Source organism: Salminus brasiliensis, chromosome 12 (genome assembly GCF_030463535.1).
Source record: "Salminus brasiliensis chromosome 12, fSalBra1.hap2, whole genome shotgun sequence".
NCBI classification, from domain to species: domain Eukaryota; kingdom Metazoa; phylum Chordata; class Actinopteri; order Characiformes; family Bryconidae; genus Salminus; species Salminus brasiliensis.
The window spans coordinates 32,094,435-32,113,851 of NC_132889.1; the positions used below are offsets into that span (position 1 = coordinate 32,094,435).

A 19,417-nucleotide genomic window follows, 5' to 3' on the forward strand; every position below is an offset into this window, starting at 1 on the left:
GTTTTGTCCCAAATCCCACACTTTCAGAAAGTGTTGGTGGGTAATCTTTTTTGGTTTTGGGTTTTTTTCATTTACGGAGTCAGTGCTAAGGCCTGGGTCTGGGATTTTCCGAGTTCCTGAGCTGAAACCTGGCTTTCCCGTTCTTTACCACTCATCCTGTGCTGTTGTACGTGTTTTTTCTGAAGTCTCCCCTTGAGCAGAGAGGATGGAGAACGCCCACATTCAGGAGCCGGACGCATGCCTGGCCCACTTCAGCGTGAACGAGGACACGGGCCTCTCACCTGAGCAGTTCAAGAAGAACCTGGCCAAGTATGGCTATAACGGTGAGGAAAGGATGACCTGATGGATGAATGGATGGATGAGTAGATTAATGGGTACATCTTAAATAAGGAGAGAGAGGCTGTGCTGCTAGATGGAGCCAATGAGTCTGGTTTGAGGCAGTGAACTCTCAGGCTGGTAGGATTAGCAAAGTCCTTATAGGAAAAAAGCCTGAAAATGGGAACTGAGGAAAAACAGCAACACTACAGTGCTGGACAGAGGTAGAGCTGATCTTATTTCAGCCAGAGGTGGCAAATTCAGGTCCAGAAAGTAAAAATCTGCCCAGGACTTTGTTGCAACTGCGTGAGCTGTTCGGATTTTTACTTTCTGGTCCAGAATTTTCTAGCTCTAATTCCAGCTAAATAATTAGCCAGGATTCATATTATATTGCATTATTATATTTATGCAAATTATTCCAAGCTCACTATTCGTCACTACTTTTGTACATGTATCTACACTAATCTAAATCTAGAGGTTTGATAGCTGTTCCTTTGTGGGGGAAATTGTGGGAAAGATAGAGGGAGATATGTAGAGAAGAAGGGACCTAAACTAAGGCCTTGTCAGATGCAAGGTCACACTGAAGGGCAAACAGTCACTATTGCACCGATCAGTGCTGATGCTTGCATTGCACTATCCGAGGCTATGACATTTACCAAGTTCAGGCAACAGAAAGTACTCCAGACAATGATTTTGCTGAAAATAATGTAAAGATAATAATCTTCAGTTTCTGTTTCTTTTTTGATCCCGCCTCCTTGACTGCCCTGACCAATCACAGAGCTGCCTGCTGAAGAAGGTGAGTTTCCTTTTGTCTCTGTAAGTTTCTATTGGATACTGGAGTTAGGCTAATATCCGATAATATTCATATACTACTAACACTGTATTGACAAAAGTATTGGGACACCTGCTCATTCACTCTGTCTCCCAAAATCAAAGGTATTATAAAATAGTTTATCCTGCTTTTGTTGGAGTCACTCTCTCTATTGTCCAGGGAAGGCTTTCTACTAGATTTTAGAGCATTTGATTGTATCCTCCACCTTAAATTCCCAACTCATTCCAAAAGAATTGGATGGAGCACCACCATTATTCCCGAGAACACAGCATAAGGCATGGTGCCAATAGGTTAATGGTTATGTGCTCCAAAGAGTCCTATTATTTTGGCAATACTTTTCTACGGGTACTAGACAAGCTGTAGGTGTGCATTTGCACATCTGTGTCAACAATTGGTGCAACCTAAAGTCACTGAATGCATTCATTAGAAGGGGTGTCCACAAACATTTGGACATGTAGTGAATGTCAATAAACTATATAAAATGTAGAAATTGGGACATCAGTCTTTTTCCCATGCAGGCATTTTTTAAAGCAGTTATCTTCCCGTACTGATATTATCCCAATAACATTGTGCATCCCAGAAGATGATGGAAGAAGATCCTCCTATTTTTTACTCAACTCAGTAATAGTGTTACTGCCTAACTTAATGGATCTCAGTGTTCTCATCCTGTACTGATCACCTCATAAGAGCACAAACCATTCTTTTTATCTCTCTTTCAGGTAAAACAATCTGGGAGCTGGTGGTGGAGCAGTTTGAAGACCTGTTGGTCAGGATCCTGCTGCTGGCAGCCTGCATCTCTTTTGTAAGTGAATCTGAATCTCACATTGTCAATGCATTCAAACCTTCTATGAATTTTCTTCAATTTGTGAGAACTTGCTTGCATTCAGCAACAAGAGCGCTAGCGTGAGGTCAGGATGTTGGATGATCCCCATCCCAGCTCCTCCTCAACTCCACAGCTCATCCTAAAAGTGTTGGATGGAGCTCCATCCATCATACCAGAGAATACAGTTCTTCCACTGCTCCACAGCTCAATGCTGGGGGGCTGTAGACCCCTCTAGCCCACGCCTGGCTTTGGCAGCATGGTGCCAAAAGGTTCATGATTATCTGCTTCAGAGAGTCCTATTCTATTGGCAGTAGTTCTCTACAGGGACTAGACAAGCTAAGTGTGTGTGTACTTGCATCTGTATCAGCAATGGGTGCAAATTAAAGTAGCTGAATGGATTCAATATAGTGTCCACAAATATTTGGACATGTAGATTAAATGGGCAGTAAAGAGGTCATGTGGTTTCAGGTGATGTGCCAAATGTGGGAGTGAGGTGTTCGCGAAAAGAAACAAGGCTTCATTCCGAGACACAGTTGGGGGTCACTAATGCTGGTGTGAAGGACAGGGGACAAATTCTCACGTTCCCAACCACTCCTGTCAATCATAGAGTGACCCCTTCACCTTTTAGCCCTGGGCATTGCACTGTGGGTGAACTGTAAATTCATTTGTCAGCAGAAGGTAGTCAACAGCAGGGCTTTAAAAGAAGTCATGCTTTAAATGTATCAGAAGCAAACTTTCCTAATGAGTATAATACACTATATGGACAAAAGTATTGGGACACCAGCTTATTCATTGTGTCTTCCAAAATTAAGCGCATCAAAAAAAAACAAAAACAAAAAAACATTTGTTAGAGTAACTGCTGTCTACTGTCCAGGGGAAGCTTACTACTAGATTTTGGCACATTGCTGTGAGGATTGGATTGCATTCGGCGACAAAAACGTTAGTGAGGTCAGGATGCTAGATGATCACCACCCCACCTCGATTGACGTTGTACAGATGTTGCATTCTGGTTGGAAGTCATGCATCCGTCAAAATCAACATTGGGTTGACGCCAAGCCCCGATGTTAGACAGACGTTAAATTCTGGTTATTCAACCATGACTTAAAACCAACCCCATTTCAACATCGGCCAATGTCAGAATTTCAATGAGCAATTAGGTCCCCCAACATCACAGCCTACTTTCAACCAGATAACAGCGTCTATCGAGGTTGGTGGCCAGCTGGGCACAAACAATTTGACAGTTTCAGAAGCTATTAGTGCTGGTAAGGCTTTGTCACATGTACGGCACACTCGATTAGTCCAGGGCATCTAATTTAACGCTGTGAATTTCTTTCATCCCATGGTCTCCTGAGTCTACTGTACTGAGATTTATTTTGGGGCAGTTGTACAGTACATCATCTCATGCAGCAGTTATTTCTATCACAGCCTCTCCTTTAATGATCATTTGAGGCTCCTCTCAATGGCATAAATCTATTCAAAGCAAACTCAGTTCAGTACAGAACTACTTTACCCACAAGTCCCACATGAGGTGTTGATACACACATGCAGGACTGTTCGCCCACTTATAATTTTGTTTTGGAGTGGGACAGCAGAGGAAGAGAACATGCAGTATTAATTCTGCTGCTCTGCCGTATTACTTCGTTATAGCCTTAGAAAGCTAGGCCTGGGGGTGGAGGGAGAAAGCGAGAGAAAGAGAGAAAAATCCATTTACACTTTTAGCCAAAGAAAATAGTGCTTTCTGTAAAATAGTCTCAAGCAAGGCTAAGACACAGAGACATTTACGAAAGGTCAGAGATGGATGGGACAAGAGATTGCCTGCTAGTGAAGGAGAGAAAGAGGTATAGGAAAAAGAGAGAGAAGAGAGAAAGGAGGGAACAGTGAAAGAGAGCGAACGTTATTTTAAGATAATCTCAAGCAGGCCTGAGAGCCATTTACAGAAGGTCAGAGATGGATGAAATGAAAGATTGCTTGGTCGTGAAAGAGAGAGAGTGAGAGAGAGAGGGAGATGGTGTTAAGGTGTGATAAGTGAGCGATGTGTGTGAGAGCATGTCAGAACTAAGAAAGAGCACAGAATGAGCGGCCTGAACCCAGTCAGCTGTTCTCATAACATCCCTCCATCAAAAAGAGAGAGAGAGAGAGAGAGAGAGAGAGAGAGATCTGCTCACTTAAAAGAGATTTTTTCTCTTTACCTTAATTTTCTTATTTTGGTTCTAATCTGCTACTCATACTGTATTTCTTGCTACATTTTATTTTATTTAAATAATAATAATAACAATAATAATAATATTAATAATAATAATAATTTTTAATTTTATTATTATACATTTTTAAATGATTGCTTAATACATTTCTGCTGTTTTAAATGCTTGGCATAGCTTATTGAATTCATTGGATTGAGAGAGAGACATAAAGACAAACAGCGAGAGAGAGAGAGAGAGCTCTGAAAAAAGGGAAATATTTACAATGTAGGAAGTGTATGTATGTATTGTGCAGATTATATATTTAATATTCCACTATTATGTAAACAAATGTTTCTACTACTTACTTATTACTACTGTAATGTTTTTTTTTTTTTATTTAAACTTTTTTTCTCCCCAAATTTAGTTAAATACCCAACCCACATGTTAGTACTCTCCCGTATCACATGTAATGCTTCCAAACAACACTCTTGGGGAAAAGCGCTGGATATCCAGCTCTGATTCATCGGCTCTGATGCTGGCCAGCATCACACTGAAGTGATGTGGAAAAAGAAAGAGAGACACCTACCCACCCGGGGAGAAAGCAAGGCCAACTATGCTCTCTCAGGCTCCAGCTGCTGATGGCAAGCTGCATGACCCTGGATTTTAACAAGCAATCCTTGGGTCATAGCGGGTAGTCCACTGGAGCCTCTGCTGTTTTGTTGTTGTTGTTTTTTTTTATCTGAATGCAAAAAATGAAAACACTTTAAAAAAAATACTTAGAGAAAACATTAGAGATTAGAGAAAAGTCATAATTCCTTCCTAAAGAACTGAAATGAATCTAATGGAATCTAACCAAATTAATGTGAGATTTACAGATTTACACTCTTGCTTTACACCGTTGCTTTAATGAGGTCATCTTTCTGCCCCTCAGGTCCTGGCCTTGTTTGAGGAGGGAGAGGAGACGGTCACTGCCTTCGTTGAGCCATTTGTCATCCTGCTCATTCTCATCGCCAATGCTGTGGTCGGAGTTTGGCAGGTGAGAACACACAGACCCATGTGAAACACTGAAAAGTAGCCAATTAACTGGACAGTGTTTCTGCTTATCGTCGCCGTCACACACAAAAAAATCAGTTTTTAATATTTCTGACATAATGTGAATCTGGCGGTTGTTCTTTACATTGTGTCAAAATGTCAGGGAGCTTTAGAAATGATCCAAAATGACTTGGAATAAAATATTTATACATTGACTTCCACTGAAAGTTAAGAAGGTTGATTCCTTCTCCTGTAAAGTTGACATTTTAAGATTGTTCCATGACAGTAATTAGATGTTGTTGGTCAGTGAGGTTATTGATATGTTGATTCTGGCAGTTGGCCTCATTCACCAATATTCTGAATTGGCCTCATTCTCCAATCTCTTCCTAAGCATTTACTTTAATTTTTTAAGAAAAGTCCAAACAAAACATTTAGGTCAGATTCATGATGTGTTTTTACATCACAGAATTGTTCTAAGCTCTGCTCCTATAAGGATCTCATTATCCTCATAAATTGAAATCCTTTGTGAAAACTGTAGGTAGAAGAAGGGCTGGTAAATAAGTCCCTTTGAGTAGCTAGCTCAAGTATCATAGGATGTCAGACAGACAGACACAGACAGACAGTCTAGGCACAGCAACTACAGATGATACCATCAACTATAGATAAACATATATCTCCGCTTTTACAAATAATCACTGTAGATGACACATAAAATATGTAAAAATATGCATTTGAACCTAACCAGAGATGAAAAGCAGTGCAGTAACAAAGAATAACAAATGAATAATGAGCTAGAGGTAGGTATCAGCAGATAAAGGTATCCGCAGGTAAAAGGCAATACTGAATATATTGGTATTAAAGTGTCTAGGAGTGCAGTTGCACAGTAAAGGGTTAAAGAGTACAACTGAAAAGGTTACATCTTTGATGGCATCTTGCCATCTTTGACTTTCGCACATGTATAATACTGTACATGGGCAGGGAGATGCTCGGAAAGGGGCTCTCTCTTTGGTGCGCAGCAGAACAGAGCAGTTGGCATTACATCAGGGGTCAAAGGCTAATCCCAGCAGATCTTTGAGCCCCCGGACGGCCTGCAGCAGTGCTTTGCGGAGTGGCCGTATCGTCACGTTGCTGAGGGCTGGTCAGGTTTCAGTAGGGTCCACATTGATACAACAATGCTCACTAGGAAACTATGCGTACCAGTGGAAGGAGAAGGCCTCTGGGCCGCAAAAAGACAGGAGGAGAAAATAGGAACTGATTGGGGCCTGGCATTTCCTTCCTTCTACAGGAGCGCAATGCAGAGAGCGCCATTGAGGCACTGAAGGAGTACGAGCCAGAGATGGGCAAAGTGTACCGCGCCGACCGGAAGAGTGTGCAGAGGATCAAGGCCAGAGAAATCGTTCCTGGAGACATTGTAGAAGTGTCAGGTATATGCATAATCAGCACTCACTTCAGCTAAATAAGTAAAGCCAGTTTGACTGAGAATGACTGACCCAGGCTCCGCCCACATAGGTTCTTTCATGGTTTCATCAAATTATCCAGATTAGCCAGATTGGACCTGTAGAGTGCTACAACTGCTGCACTGCAAACAATGATGTATTAGCCAATGAAATCTAGTCAAAAAATCTCTAATTTTTACATTGTTGTAGGAATATTATAGGATCATTTCACTTAATGCAAAAATATTTGTACTTGTTTAAAACTGTATTTTATCCCATGAAATCTGTGGCAGGTCATTTTTATAGCTTTAAGCATTATTTCTTGGCAAAAGCTAAATTATCTGTTATTTCTTGAACTACATAAAATATCAACCAATATAATAAGACACCCTTAGTACATAAATATACGTATCTTTATTAATCTTATATTGCTACAGTAATCTCAAAATTAAAAATATTAGGTATTTAAACTACATTTAAGACATAATTGCTTGCACTGTAATGTTGTACTGGCACTGCTAACATAAGTTTACTACAAAACAAAAAAAAAAAATCACATATAACTGAATATCAGATTTTTGTATATTGACTATAAAATAACATAAAATGTATGTTAAATGTAGGCATTTTAACAGGGCTGCAGCTTCCCATTAGGTTGGGAAAGGGGTTTTGTCCAATAACGTTGGTCCAACCTACTAAGAACTAAGCACTAAGGCTACCAAAGAATGTGGCTATTGTGGACAGAGCATAGATAGACCAGTTTTTGATAACCTGACTCATCATTTGATTGATTACTGCTTGATTAATTTTGTACAATGTGTATTTATTACAACAAATACCCAATACATCACTCTCACTGCCACTCAAAAACCTCTCCAGTTGAGTCTGACAGTTTTTCTTTACATTGTGCCTGAATTTCATGGACCAATAGAATCATCAATGCCATTAAAAGTTGAGAAGGTTATTTCTTTCTCCTGTAAAGTTATGACTTTTTGGAGACATAAGGTTTTTGCGTGACAGTGACAATATCTAAATGTGACTGGAGGAACTAATTATAAGCCTTCATAATTTATAGATATAATTAGCCACCTTCACAGTGATGCATCACGATTCCCCCATCACATCAAACCTGAATGCCAAGCATCAACACCTGCTACCAATATGTCTGAAGTATTGCAAGACACAAGAGTAGAACAAAGCATGTTGGCCAACTGTCATACTGCCACAGGGAGGGGGGGGGGGGGAGAATAGTGTGTGTGTGTGTGTATGTGCGTGTGTGTGGTGGGGGGGGGCTACATTTGAAACGTATGTCCTTGAGAAAGAGTGCGAATGAGGATCCTTTTATGGCAATCCCGGTGTGTGTATGTGTGTGTGAGTATGTGTGTGTGTGAGAGAGAGAGTGAGAGAGAGAGAGAGAGAGAGAGAGAGAGAGGGAGAGAGAGAGAGAATAAAAAGAACAGGGATCAGAGAAGGTTGAGAGAACTCATCAAGAGTGCAGGCAAAGGAGTGCTGGTGTATAAATACAGCCCAGCACCTGTCTTCCACTTGCCCCCTGTCTCAACCCCCCCACCCCTCTCTCTCTCCCTCTATCTCTCTCTCTCCCTCTCTCTTTATCCCTCTCTCCTTCTCTTTCATTCCCCACCTGTTCCCTCCTCATCACTCCTTCTCCGCTCCAGTCAGCTTGTTTACGGCGTGTAGAGGGTCGCTGTGTCCTTTCTCTCTGAACCAGATCATCACTTTAAACTGCCTCGAGTTCAGATGTGTGTTAAGCAGGACAACGATGCTTCTTTATCTAACTACTGATGAGTCTATGCAGGCAAAATTCAGATTAATTAATAATTTATTAATCAACGAATCAATAAATAAATGTATTCATTGAAATGAATTGAAAGCCAGTAACATGGACTCTTGGTGGACAAAAAAACATTCAACTGTAACACTGATGTGAAACCTATTCATTTGTTAACACAGATTTTTTTTGTGTTGCTGGTGTGTGTATATGTGTGTGTGTGTGTGTGTGTGTGTGTGTGTGTGTTCACATTCTTATTCCTACAGTTGGTGATAAAGTGCCCGCTGATATCAGAATCACTTCCATCAAGTCCACAACTCTGAGGGTTGATCAGTCCATCCTTACTGGTAAATAAATAAATGAATAATATGAATATGAAAATCTGTGCAATCTCTTCCTGATGGTTTTACTTTTATATTAGCTGTGACGGGAGCGACCTGTAGGTCCGGTGATGACATTTTTAGGATTGTTGGAGACTTCTTTAAGTATCTTAAGAGCTCTGCTAAGGCCTCAGAGAGCTCTCTGGATCTGGCCATGGTGATCCTACCACTTCAACAACCGAAAGCAGACCAGACTAAATGTCTGAGGTTCATAAAAAAAAAGACAGGCTCCTCCAGAATCCTCTCGAACCATGTACTGATCATCTGCAGCTGATGTTCTGCACCTGTTTCTAATTTTAGACATTTTAAGTAGTAATAAATGAGGGGGGTGTTCTAACCTTTATTCCATTAGAAAATGTAACTTCTATTAATTTTATTTTACACATGATTTTTAAAGCCATTTCTTTAGTTGTATGTGTTTAGTGGTATTACCCCCATTTCTCAATATGGTTAAAATATAGATGTCCAATTGTTTATATATGTTAAAAAAAGACTATGGTTTTCATGGGGTGTCTTCATTTTTTCACATGACTGTATATTATATTTTACTATATTCAGATTTTTAATAACATGTAGTATAACAAAAAATAATCAGAATCATAAATCTCTCGTTCTCTTTCTCTCTCTGTCTTTTAGGAGAGTCTGTGAGTGTGATTAAGCACACAGAGTCTGTTCCCGACCCCAGAGCCGTCAACCAGGACAAAAAGAACATGCTGTTCTCTGTGAGTCTTAATTTCACTACTCCTCTGTCCCTCCATCACAATTTCTAACTACACTTCATTCACTCATTAAAACAGTATGCCATTTTGGTCTTTCTAAACTACATCCACTCTTTTCAGCCATGTTTTGTCTTACCTTCCTCTCTCCACTCCCCACCAGGGCACCAACATTGCTGCAGGAAAAGCCATCGGTGTGGCCGTGGCCACCGGCGTCTCCACTGAGATCGGCAAAATCCGTGACCAGATGGCAGCCACAGAGCAGGAGAAGACTCCCCTGCAGCAGAAGCTCGATGAGTTTGGTGAACAGCTCTCCAAGGTCATCTCGCTCATCTGCGTGGCCGTGTGGCTCATCAACATCGGCCACTTCAATGACCCCGTGCACGGTGGCTCCTGGATCCGTGGTGCAGTGTACTACTTCAAGATCGCTGTGGCTCTGGCTGTGGCTGCCATCCCTGAGGGTGAGAGAAGAAAAGATGTAGAGATAGGTCTACGTAGAGATAGGCCTTGAAGGCCCAACCTTAGCATCTAGCATCACAAACCTAGCATCACAAACCCATCCATGGCAGTAAACACACATACTACTGAATTGGGACAGTGGGAACATGCACAGAAAGCGGTGGGCAGCCACCTCACCTGTTCACCTGTTGAGCAATTAGGGGTTAGGTGGTTAGGCCTTGCTCACGCTGAAGGAGAAGAAAGCACTGTTTCTTCACTCCCCCTGCTTCCAGTTCTTGCTGGTCTAGGGGACTGATTTGACAGTCAGATCCCAAGCCTGCCTCTCTAACCTTTAGGCCATGACTGCCCCAGGAAATTAATATTTGCATTTAGGTGGTGGGAGGGTATTCTTATGGCATACTGGATACTGATGTGGATTCTTATGTGTGTGCTGTATATATGCGTGTATTACATGAATACACTAACACGGCTCTGGCTGTGTGTTGGTAGGTCTTCCCGCTGTGATCACCACCTGCCTGGCTCTTGGCACACGGCGCATGGCCAAGAAGAATGCCATTGTCCGCTCCTTGCCATCCGTGGAGACCCTGGGCTGCACCTCGGTCATCTGCTCCGACAAAACCGGCACACTCACCACCAACCAGATGTGTGTCACCAAGGTGGGTCAAAGACAGTAGTGTATAGTCATCTGCAAACACACACAAACACACACATACAGAAAAAACAGACTTTGTAGACTTGCTGGAGGCTAATCCTGTACAACAGCATCAAAATCTGTTTCCTCGTCTTTCCAGATGTTCATCATTGATAAAGTAGAAGGCGACTCTGTATCTCTTGACCAGTATGAAATCTCCGGCTCTAAGTACACTCCTGAGGGTGAAGTGTGAGTATACACCAAACAAACAAGCTATCATCAATGGAAAGATGGGGGAAAAAAAGAATCACACATACACACACTCACTTTTCACCTTGCCTGCAGAACAAAGGGTGGCCTTCCAGTCAAATGTGGTCATCATGATGGACTGATCGAGCTCGCCACTATCTGTGCCCTGTGCAATGACTCCTCTCTGGACTACAATGAAGTAAGTCTTGTCCTCTTAAACTCCTTAAACTGCAGCTTTATTAATTATAAGGTCAGTTAATGATGTTATTTCCTGCCATGTCTTATATATGTCTTCATCAGAGGTTTATTGATGCTGTGCATTTAAGGACAGCAAAGTTACTTATTCACAAAAAATGAGAAAAATACAGTTTTCTACTATTTAAGGATCTGATATTTAGTAAATTCCAGTCACATTATGGGAGTGATATATAGGATTTGCAGAAGGGAACTGCTGGCCTGCATACAAGTACCTGAGAGTTCATTAGTGGTTGATAATTCCATATCTGTAATATAGTGCCTCAGTCATGCAGTCTCCATGTTTGCTGTTTTTTACCTTTTTAGCGTAATTTGAGAAATCATCCAAAATTACTTGGAATAAAATATTTTTCTATTGAAAGTTAAAAAGGTTTTTTCCATCTCCGTGAAAAAGTTGCCATTTTGGAGATACAAGGTTTTTGCATGACAGCGATGTAGCTCTTGTTAGCTTAAAGTTAGCTGTTTTTACATTGCCTCCGCTAATAGTTATTAGACCACTATTGTAAGTCATTCTTTCTGTGATACAGTCTAAAGGAATTTATGAGAAGGTGGGTGAAGCCACCGAGACTGCACTGTGCTGCCTGGTTGAGAAGATGAATGTGTTCAACACTGAGGTCCGAGGCCTGTCCAAGGTGGAGAGAGCCAATGCCTGCTGCTCTGTAAGTATACCTTCTGTACTTATGATACTGTACTGTACTTATAATACAAATAATACTGCTTTACCTCTACAGTCAGGATGGGCAATATGACAACAGGTCAAAATGAGTATGATGATAATTTATGTTACCATTCACTTTTTCTGGGTGCATGATGGGTAACATCAGTAGATATTTAGACCCATGACAGAGAGCCTGTAAACAATAAGAAGAACAAGCAATGAACAGTAACTGCAGCTCAGTATTCAAACATTGACCATTTGTACACTATATGTGCAAATGTTTGTGGACACCCCTTCTAATAAATGCATTCAGCTACTTTTAAGTTGCACCCATTGCACAGATGTGCAAATGCACAAACACACAGCTTGTCGAGTCCCTGTAGACATGTATTACCAATAGAATAGGACTCTGTGGAGCAGATAAATAAGAATCTTTTAGCACCATGTCTAGTGCTAGGTGTGGACTAGGGGAGTATAGTTTCACAGCACTGAGCCAACCAATACTTTTGTGACGAGTTGGGGATGAGGTGGGCTGGTGATCCTTCAACACCCTGACCTCACTAACACTCTTGTTGCTGAATGTAATCAAATCCTCATAGCGATGCTCAAGCATCTATTAGAATGCCTTCTTCACTGGACAGTAGAGACAGTTACTCCAATAAAAGCAGGATAAACTCTTGTTTCATACCCTTAATTGAAAGAAACAATGAATGAGCAGGTGTCCCAATACTTTTGTCCATTAAATTGTCTTCAAATATCTATTGTTGTATCAGGGCTCCTGTAACAGGGTCTGAACATCCAAAAGAGTCTGTAATGTTATCAAGAGATCCGTCATGGTGCCTTCCCTGCCCCTAGGTTATCAAGCAGCTGATGAAGAAAGAATTCACCCTGGAGTTCTCCCGTGACAGGAAGTCCATGTCTGTGTATTGCTCCCCTGGAAAGCCCTCCAAGGCCGCCATGGGCAACAAGATGTTCGTCAAGGTCAGTACTTCTTTTGGAGAACGTCTGAACCAGTTCGAACGTTCTTGAAAAAGAACCTAACTCTCAGTGGTGGCCTGACACCTTGTCTCTAATCAAATCCTGTCTTCTTGCAGGGTGCTCCTGAGGGTGTGATTGACAGGTGTGCTTATGTGCGTGTGGGCACCACTCGCGTACCCCTGACTGGCCCAGTTAAGGATAAGATCATGGCTGTAATTAAAGAGTGGGGAACTGGACGCGACACCCTGCGCTGCCTGGCTCTGGCCACACGGGATGCCCCGCTAAGGAAGGAGGAGATGAACCTGGAGGATTCCACTAAGTTTGCTGAGTATGAGGTATGAGATAGAGCTGTGTGGTCTATACTATCCATAGATGATGTATAAACTGAATTTCTATGGCCAGCTACATGAACCTTTCAAACAGGGACCTCCAAAATAATCAGTTCCCCGACCCCAAACCTGTGACTTCCCTGTGTGGTACTTAGATTCTATTGAGCTCCAAGCTTCACTAACCTCACATCATGCTTCTCTGTCCTCCCCAGACTGACCTCACCTTTGTGGGCTGTGTCGGCATGCTGGATCCCCCTCGCAAGGAAGTCATGGGCTCCATCCAGCTGTGCAAGGCTGCTGGCATCCGGGTTATTATGATCACTGGTTAGAAACCTTCTCCTCTCTTCCTATCATGACATTAAATAGCTAGTTCTCCCAGTATTGATCCTCTCAACATCTCCTCTTCTCCATTTGTCCCAGGTGATAACAAGGGCACTGCTGTGGCTATCTGCCGTCGTATTGGCATCTTTGGTGAGGATGAGGACGTGACTGGCCGTGCCTTCACAGGACGTGAGTTTGATGACCTGCCTTTGACTCAGCAGAGAGACGCTGTGCGCAAGGCCTGCTGCTACGCCCGTGTCGAGCCATCCCACAAGAGCAAGATTGTGGAGTTCCTGCAGGGCTTTGATGAGATCACTGCTATGGTGAGAAGACCACAGGCATTTTACCACAAAATAGCATACAGGAGCAAGGCACCCAATATAGATTACCTATAGCTGTTTAATATATTAAAACACTCACAGGTGAAACTCTCAAGGTGGTCGAGAATAGGTTTTGGACTGAGGTTAAGGTTAGGTTTGGGTTTAGGGCCAGGGTTAGGAAAGTTTAAGGTGAATCTTCATGCTCCCTTCCATCCAACAGACTGGAGATGGTGTGAATGATGCTCCAGCTCTGAAGAAGGCAGAGATTGGCATTGCCATGGGCTCTGGCACTGCTGTTGCCAAGTCAGCCTCTGAGATGGTCCTGGCCGACGACAACTTCTCCTCCATCGTGGCTGCTGTTGAGGAAGGCAGGGCCATCTACAACAATATGAAGCAGTTCATCCGCTACCTCATCTCCTCCAACGTTGGAGAGGTCGTCTGGTGAGCAACTATAGCATCTTTCTCTCTGATTTGCTATTAGTTTAGTCTGTGTCTCTCTCAAGCCAAATGCGTTTTTTTCTGTTATCTGTCATTCTTCACAATTTCACATACTTTCCTTTCTCTTTCCCTCCCAGTATCTTCCTGACTGCTGCTCTCGGCCTGCCTGAGGCTCTGATCCCAGTCCAGTTGTTGTGGGTCAACCTTGTCACTGACGGTCTCCCTGCCACGGCTCTTGGCTTCAACCCCCCTGACCTGGACATCATGGGCAAGGCTCCCCGCTCCCCCAAGGAGCCACTCATCTCTGGCTGGCTCTTCTTCAGATACCTGGCCATTGGAGGTATGTTCAAAAATCATCAAGACAAAAGACTGTTAGTGACATCAGGATGTTGGACGATCACCATCCCAACTTCCCAACTCTTCCCAAAAGTATTAGATGAAAATCCATCATTCCAGAGTTCTTTCACTGCTCCACAGCTCAATGCTGGGGGGCTATATACCCCTCTAGCCCACACCTGGCATTAGGCATTGTGTCCAATAGGTTCATGTTTATCTGCTCCAGAGAGTCCCATTCTATTGGAAAAGATCCATGCCAGAACGTCAATGTCTCTAGAGCCAAAACGTCTATATATTCTCCCCTTTTCAATTACAAACGAAAACATTTACATACCTTACATTTATTTCTCTCCCTCAGGATATGTTGGAGCTGCTACTGTGGCTGCCGCTGCTTGGTGGTTCATCTACTCTGATGATGGCCCTATGGTCACCTTCTACCAGCTGGTGAGAGCCCAGGACCTTCTCTTGCACACAAACTGTATATAACCACAATAGCTTGATAACAGTTTGGCTCATCAAAGAAACCTGCTATTCATGATAGTTTTGCACTCTTAGGCACATGGTTTAAAGTTATAAAGAGCTCAGATTTATCAGGGAGGAAAAGCAACAATACTCACATGATCAAGATTGAATGCTTTAAAGATGAGGGAATGCTCACTGAATGTCCTTCTGTCTTTCAGTCCCACTTCATGCAGTGCAGTGCTGAAAACGAGGCCTTCGATGGTATTATGTGCGAGGTATTTGAGTCTGCTCCCCCCATGACCATGGCCCTGTCTGTGCTGGTCACCATCGAGATGTGCAATGCCCTCAACAGGTCAGACTGCAGCATCCTGCAGCTGCTGCTGGATATTTGTTTTAAAAACATGCATAATTAAATTATTCAGCTGGTACCGATTATTATCATCACCATTACATACATGTCATACATACCTTCATTCTCTAACTACTTAACACTACTTTCAGAGTAGCTGCTATATCAGTCTATAGGTCTATAGGTATAGTTTAAGTGTTAAGATTAATAACTGAATAAATAATGATGAGTCTTATTGGTTTAATGGACTGTATGTGTATGTGTGTTTGTGTGTGTGCAGCTTGTCAGAGAATCAGTCCCTGCTGCGAATGCCACCCTGGAGCAATCCCTGGCTTGTGGCAGCCATGTCTCTGTCCATGTCTCTGCACTTCATGATCATCTATGTTGATCCTCTGCCTGTAAGTGCCATCCTTACAACTCGCCATTCTTAAGTACACATTTAGCTATTATGCTTTTTAATAAAATAATAAGAATCAGATTATTTGCTGAAAAATAATATCTTAAAGTAATATTAATATGACAGTTCATAAGATTAAAAAAGATGAATCCAGAGTGAACATCCATGATGGAAAGCTGTAGAACATCAAGAATGAAGTAAATAGAGTTAAGAAACTACTGTTCAGAATGTGATTATTTCTTTCAAAACGGATGATCAAATCTTCAGTCAAATAACTTGACATGCATTTCAAAAACAAATGATTACATTATATTATCATTATATATTGTATTTTATCATTATACAGTTTTATAAAACTTACAATACAAATGCTGTTCAGTTTCTACAGTATTACATTGTCGCTGTATCTCCAAATTTGCAATTTATTTCACTTTTTGACATAATATCAAACTTGCATAATCTTTCAGTTCATTGTCTACAATCTTTCATTATGAAAGGATCAATACAAATGTACCAAAATAACTTGTAATAAAATATTTTTAAGATTTTTTTTTCCTTCTCCTGTAAAGTTGCTGTTTTGGAGATACAAGGTTCTTGCATGACAGCAACGTATAACATATGTATTAAGTGTGTTCAGTACCAAACGTTTGAACAGTACTGTATATCAGTTTGTTTCCTTAATCAACCAAACCTTGTTCTCCATTACTGATCATCTGTACATCTGTGTCCCATCTGTCTGTCTGTCTATCTATCTATCTATCTATCTATCTATCTATCTATCTATCTATCTACCTTCTGTCTGTCTGTCTGTCTGTCTATCTATCTATCTACCTACCTACCTACAGATGATTTTCAAGTTGACTCACCTGACACTGGAGCAGTGGCTCGTGGTGCTGAAGCTTTCTTTCCCTGTCATCCTCATCGACGAGCTGCTCAAGTTTGTTGCTCGCAACTACCTGGAACGTAAGTACACACAAAAAACACACATCCAAAGTTCTCACAAAATTCTCATTTCAATAATAAACCACTTCCAGAATTAATTGAACATGATGTTAAGTTCTGATGTTATACTAAACTCTGTAGCGTTAACCACTGGATATCTTTAAACAGCTTTTTAACTGTTAATACTTCAAGAATACTTTCTCTAATTCAGACTTCATCTTCTTTTGAATGAGCCTTCTCCTTCTTCTTTCCTGAACCCTACACAGTCCACCCTTTCACATGAACTACCTCTCTCCTCTTCCTTATCCCCTCCTCTTATCTGATATCTCCTAATTTCCCTTCCTCGCTTCATCCCTCTTGATTTTATTCCAGCTTAATCCTGTTCCCTTCACAATTCCTGTAACAAAGCAAGGTATCCCCAGTCGTCACTGTCTGTGTTTGTTATTAAGAAATATGGCAGTTTGTGAGTGACAAAACGCTGCTATTTCAACATGTATGGTTATGTGCTTTGTCTTTTTTGTGGACGCTCTATTCACTGTATGTGAATAGAATGCTGAATGATTGATGAATTATTTCATGTATGCTATTGTTGCATTTATGTAGTTGTAGGAATACTAGGCGGTATTTCAAAACCTGATCTCTACATCCCAGATCTTCAAAGCTGGCCGTTAAATCCCATTTTCAGTCCAGGATTTCATTCTCGCTGAAAATGAAAACAACAGCTAATGTCAATTGGCCACCTGGTGCCACATCCACCAAGAATCAAGACTGGAAACTGGATTTCAGATCCAGAGCTGAATGATGTGTCCGTAGCACGTGATCGATTACCATGGACAATATTTTCAATATTTGGCTGAACTGAGATGAACACCATTTGATTTGAAACATTATAGAAACCAGTGAGCAGATGCAGAAGCTGTTAACTAATGACTTCTATTATAACTGGTACACGTCAATGGATTTTCAATCCTTTTACAGAGTATTTAAAAAATAAAGGTGTTTCAAATGTTTCTTTGAGCGAGGCCATAGAAGAACCACTTCTCTAAAAAATCATATTTGTAATGTAAGATGCGTGAGTGTGAAGGTTAAGGTCAACTTAAAGGTCCATGGATCTCTTATATCTATTTTACAAGTATGTTTTTTATGAAGCCAAAGGTGGTTCTTCTATGTACCATTTTAAAAACCATACTTTTACTCTTTTACTAGGAATTGAAATTATATAAATTCAAATTATTATTATTTATTATTATTAATAATAATTATTATTATTATTAAATTACACAAATTATAATAAATTAGATACATTATATAAATATCTGGTACTCAGCCTTTAAAGCAACACTATGGAAATTGACATTTCTTGCTCCTGGGCTCCCCCTACAGTCGGAAAATGTAATTTGCACTTTGAGCCACCACTAAAGGACGTGTATTTGTGGACGACCAAAGAGATACAGAAACGTCACTGAACATGAAAGAAGCATGTGGACTGAGTTGGTGGAGTAATATCACAGGGTTTTACACTAATATGACTCGGGTTATGCAGCGCTATGCTGCTCTATTCTCCTTATTATAGTCAGTGGAGTATCACAGTGATTTTGAAGCTGTTATTTTAAGGCAAAAATGCTACACAATGCTGCACTGCATATCGTTGCTTTAAGCTATTAAGCTATGTATCAGATAGAGATTGGTTTGATCATTTTAGGTCAATAATTTTAGATGTTGGTTCCAGCTAGAGCTTGCATGGAGAATTCTTAAGCAAAAATCAGTTTTAGCTGTTATGAATGATTTATGAAATGCATAAGATGTTAACTGCATTGTACTCAACCTGTACATGTACAGTAACTGCTGTATACTGAGCTTTTACTAAACATGGCTGACTAAACTGAAGATGGCAGCTTACCAAGTTTAGCCTCCTTCCTAAGCCCCCTTCTGACTTCTGTCTTCTCTCCCACAGAGAGAGATGAAAACCTGGTGTCTAAGAAATGGGACTGAGAAGAAAACATCAGCTGAAAAAAAGGAATCTGTGAAAAAGGGGCTTGAAAGACCAACCACCTGAATGAAGTTAGACAACCAGCCCGTTAATCAACAGTGAACATCAAGCCCACTCAAACAACAAAGTGCAACATAAATTAACTTAAAAATATTTAAAAGAATGAAATAAGTGCTGTGAATGTGTTGCAAAGTTAATATATAAAGAGAGAGATAACACTGTAAACAGTTATCTAATATTGTAATGGTTCTATTCTTAAAAAAAAACAATAAAGATGTATTAAAAATGGGAGAGGACTCCATTCTGTGTGTATTAAAAGTGGACATCAACTATTAGGTGGGTGCAGAAACACAGTGGGTGCAGAACATCCTCAGTGTTGAATTTACACTCAAAAAGTTTAAAATCAATGAAATCAATAAAAGAAATCTCTTTTGGTTGCAGATCGGATTATATTGTATACAAAAGAAACATGAATAACATAATATTTTATATATATTTAAATTGTATACTTTTTAAATGGTAATGTGTAGATGACCACTAACGAAGCTCATTCAGTTCAACCATTCCGGTAGAGCTACTCTATACGTAGGCAAGAAAAGTATTGGGACACCTGTCCATTCATCATTTCATCAAGGGCATTAAAAGAGTTTATCCTGCCTTTGTTGGAGTAACTGTCTACTAGGCTTTACAAGGCTTTATTACTAGATTTTAGAGCATTGCTGTGAGGATTTGATTGAAGTAAGCCACAAGAGACTTAAAGAGGATAGGATGTTGGATGGTCACCACCTTCTATTACCAAC

The 19,417-nt window shown here is 40.8% G+C and overlaps 1 protein-coding gene across 2 annotated transcripts; it reads left to right on the forward strand.

Moving 5' to 3' along the window:
* Positions 1–205: 205 nt before the first annotated feature.
* On the forward strand, positions 206–18,619 carry atp2a1 (ATPase sarcoplasmic/endoplasmic reticulum Ca2+ transporting 1). Of its 2 annotated transcripts, none has more exons than XM_072692914.1 (23): positions 206–323; positions 1,094–1,111; positions 1,867–1,949; positions 5,082–5,186; positions 6,468–6,606; positions 8,674–8,754; positions 9,424–9,509; positions 9,667–9,964; positions 10,452–10,618; positions 10,754–10,842; positions 10,939–11,041; positions 11,625–11,756; positions 12,611–12,736; positions 12,850–13,068; positions 13,275–13,386; positions 13,483–13,706; positions 13,924–14,144; positions 14,279–14,481; positions 14,836–14,921; positions 15,158–15,291; positions 15,569–15,686; positions 16,531–16,652; positions 18,586–18,619. In XM_072692914.1, the coding sequence occupies exons 1-23, from the start codon at positions 206–208 to the stop codon at positions 18,617–18,619; spliced, it is 3,018 nt and encodes a 1,005-aa protein (XP_072549015.1). The 2 variants fall into 2 exon arrangements, with proteins under 2 accessions (XP_072549015.1, XP_072549014.1); XM_072692913.1 differs by having other exon boundaries at positions 16,531–16,648; positions 18,582–18,619.
* Positions 18,620–19,417: the final 798 nt, after the last annotated feature.

Excerpts from the sequence above, each read along its gene's own strand:
- atp2a1 (XM_072692914.1), top strand. The coding sequence starts at position 206 with ATGGAGAACGCCCACATTCAGGAGCCGGACGCATGCCTGGCCCACTTC. Across the intron at positions 14,922-15,157 it reads TGGTCACCTTCTACCAGCTG|TCCCACTTCATGCAGTGCAG; the intron begins GTGAGAGCCCAG and ends TCTGTCTTTCAG. Across the intron at positions 16,653-18,585 it reads CGCAACTACCTGGAACGTAA|AGATGAAAACCTGGTGTCTA; the intron begins GTACACACAAAA and ends TCCCACAGAGAG.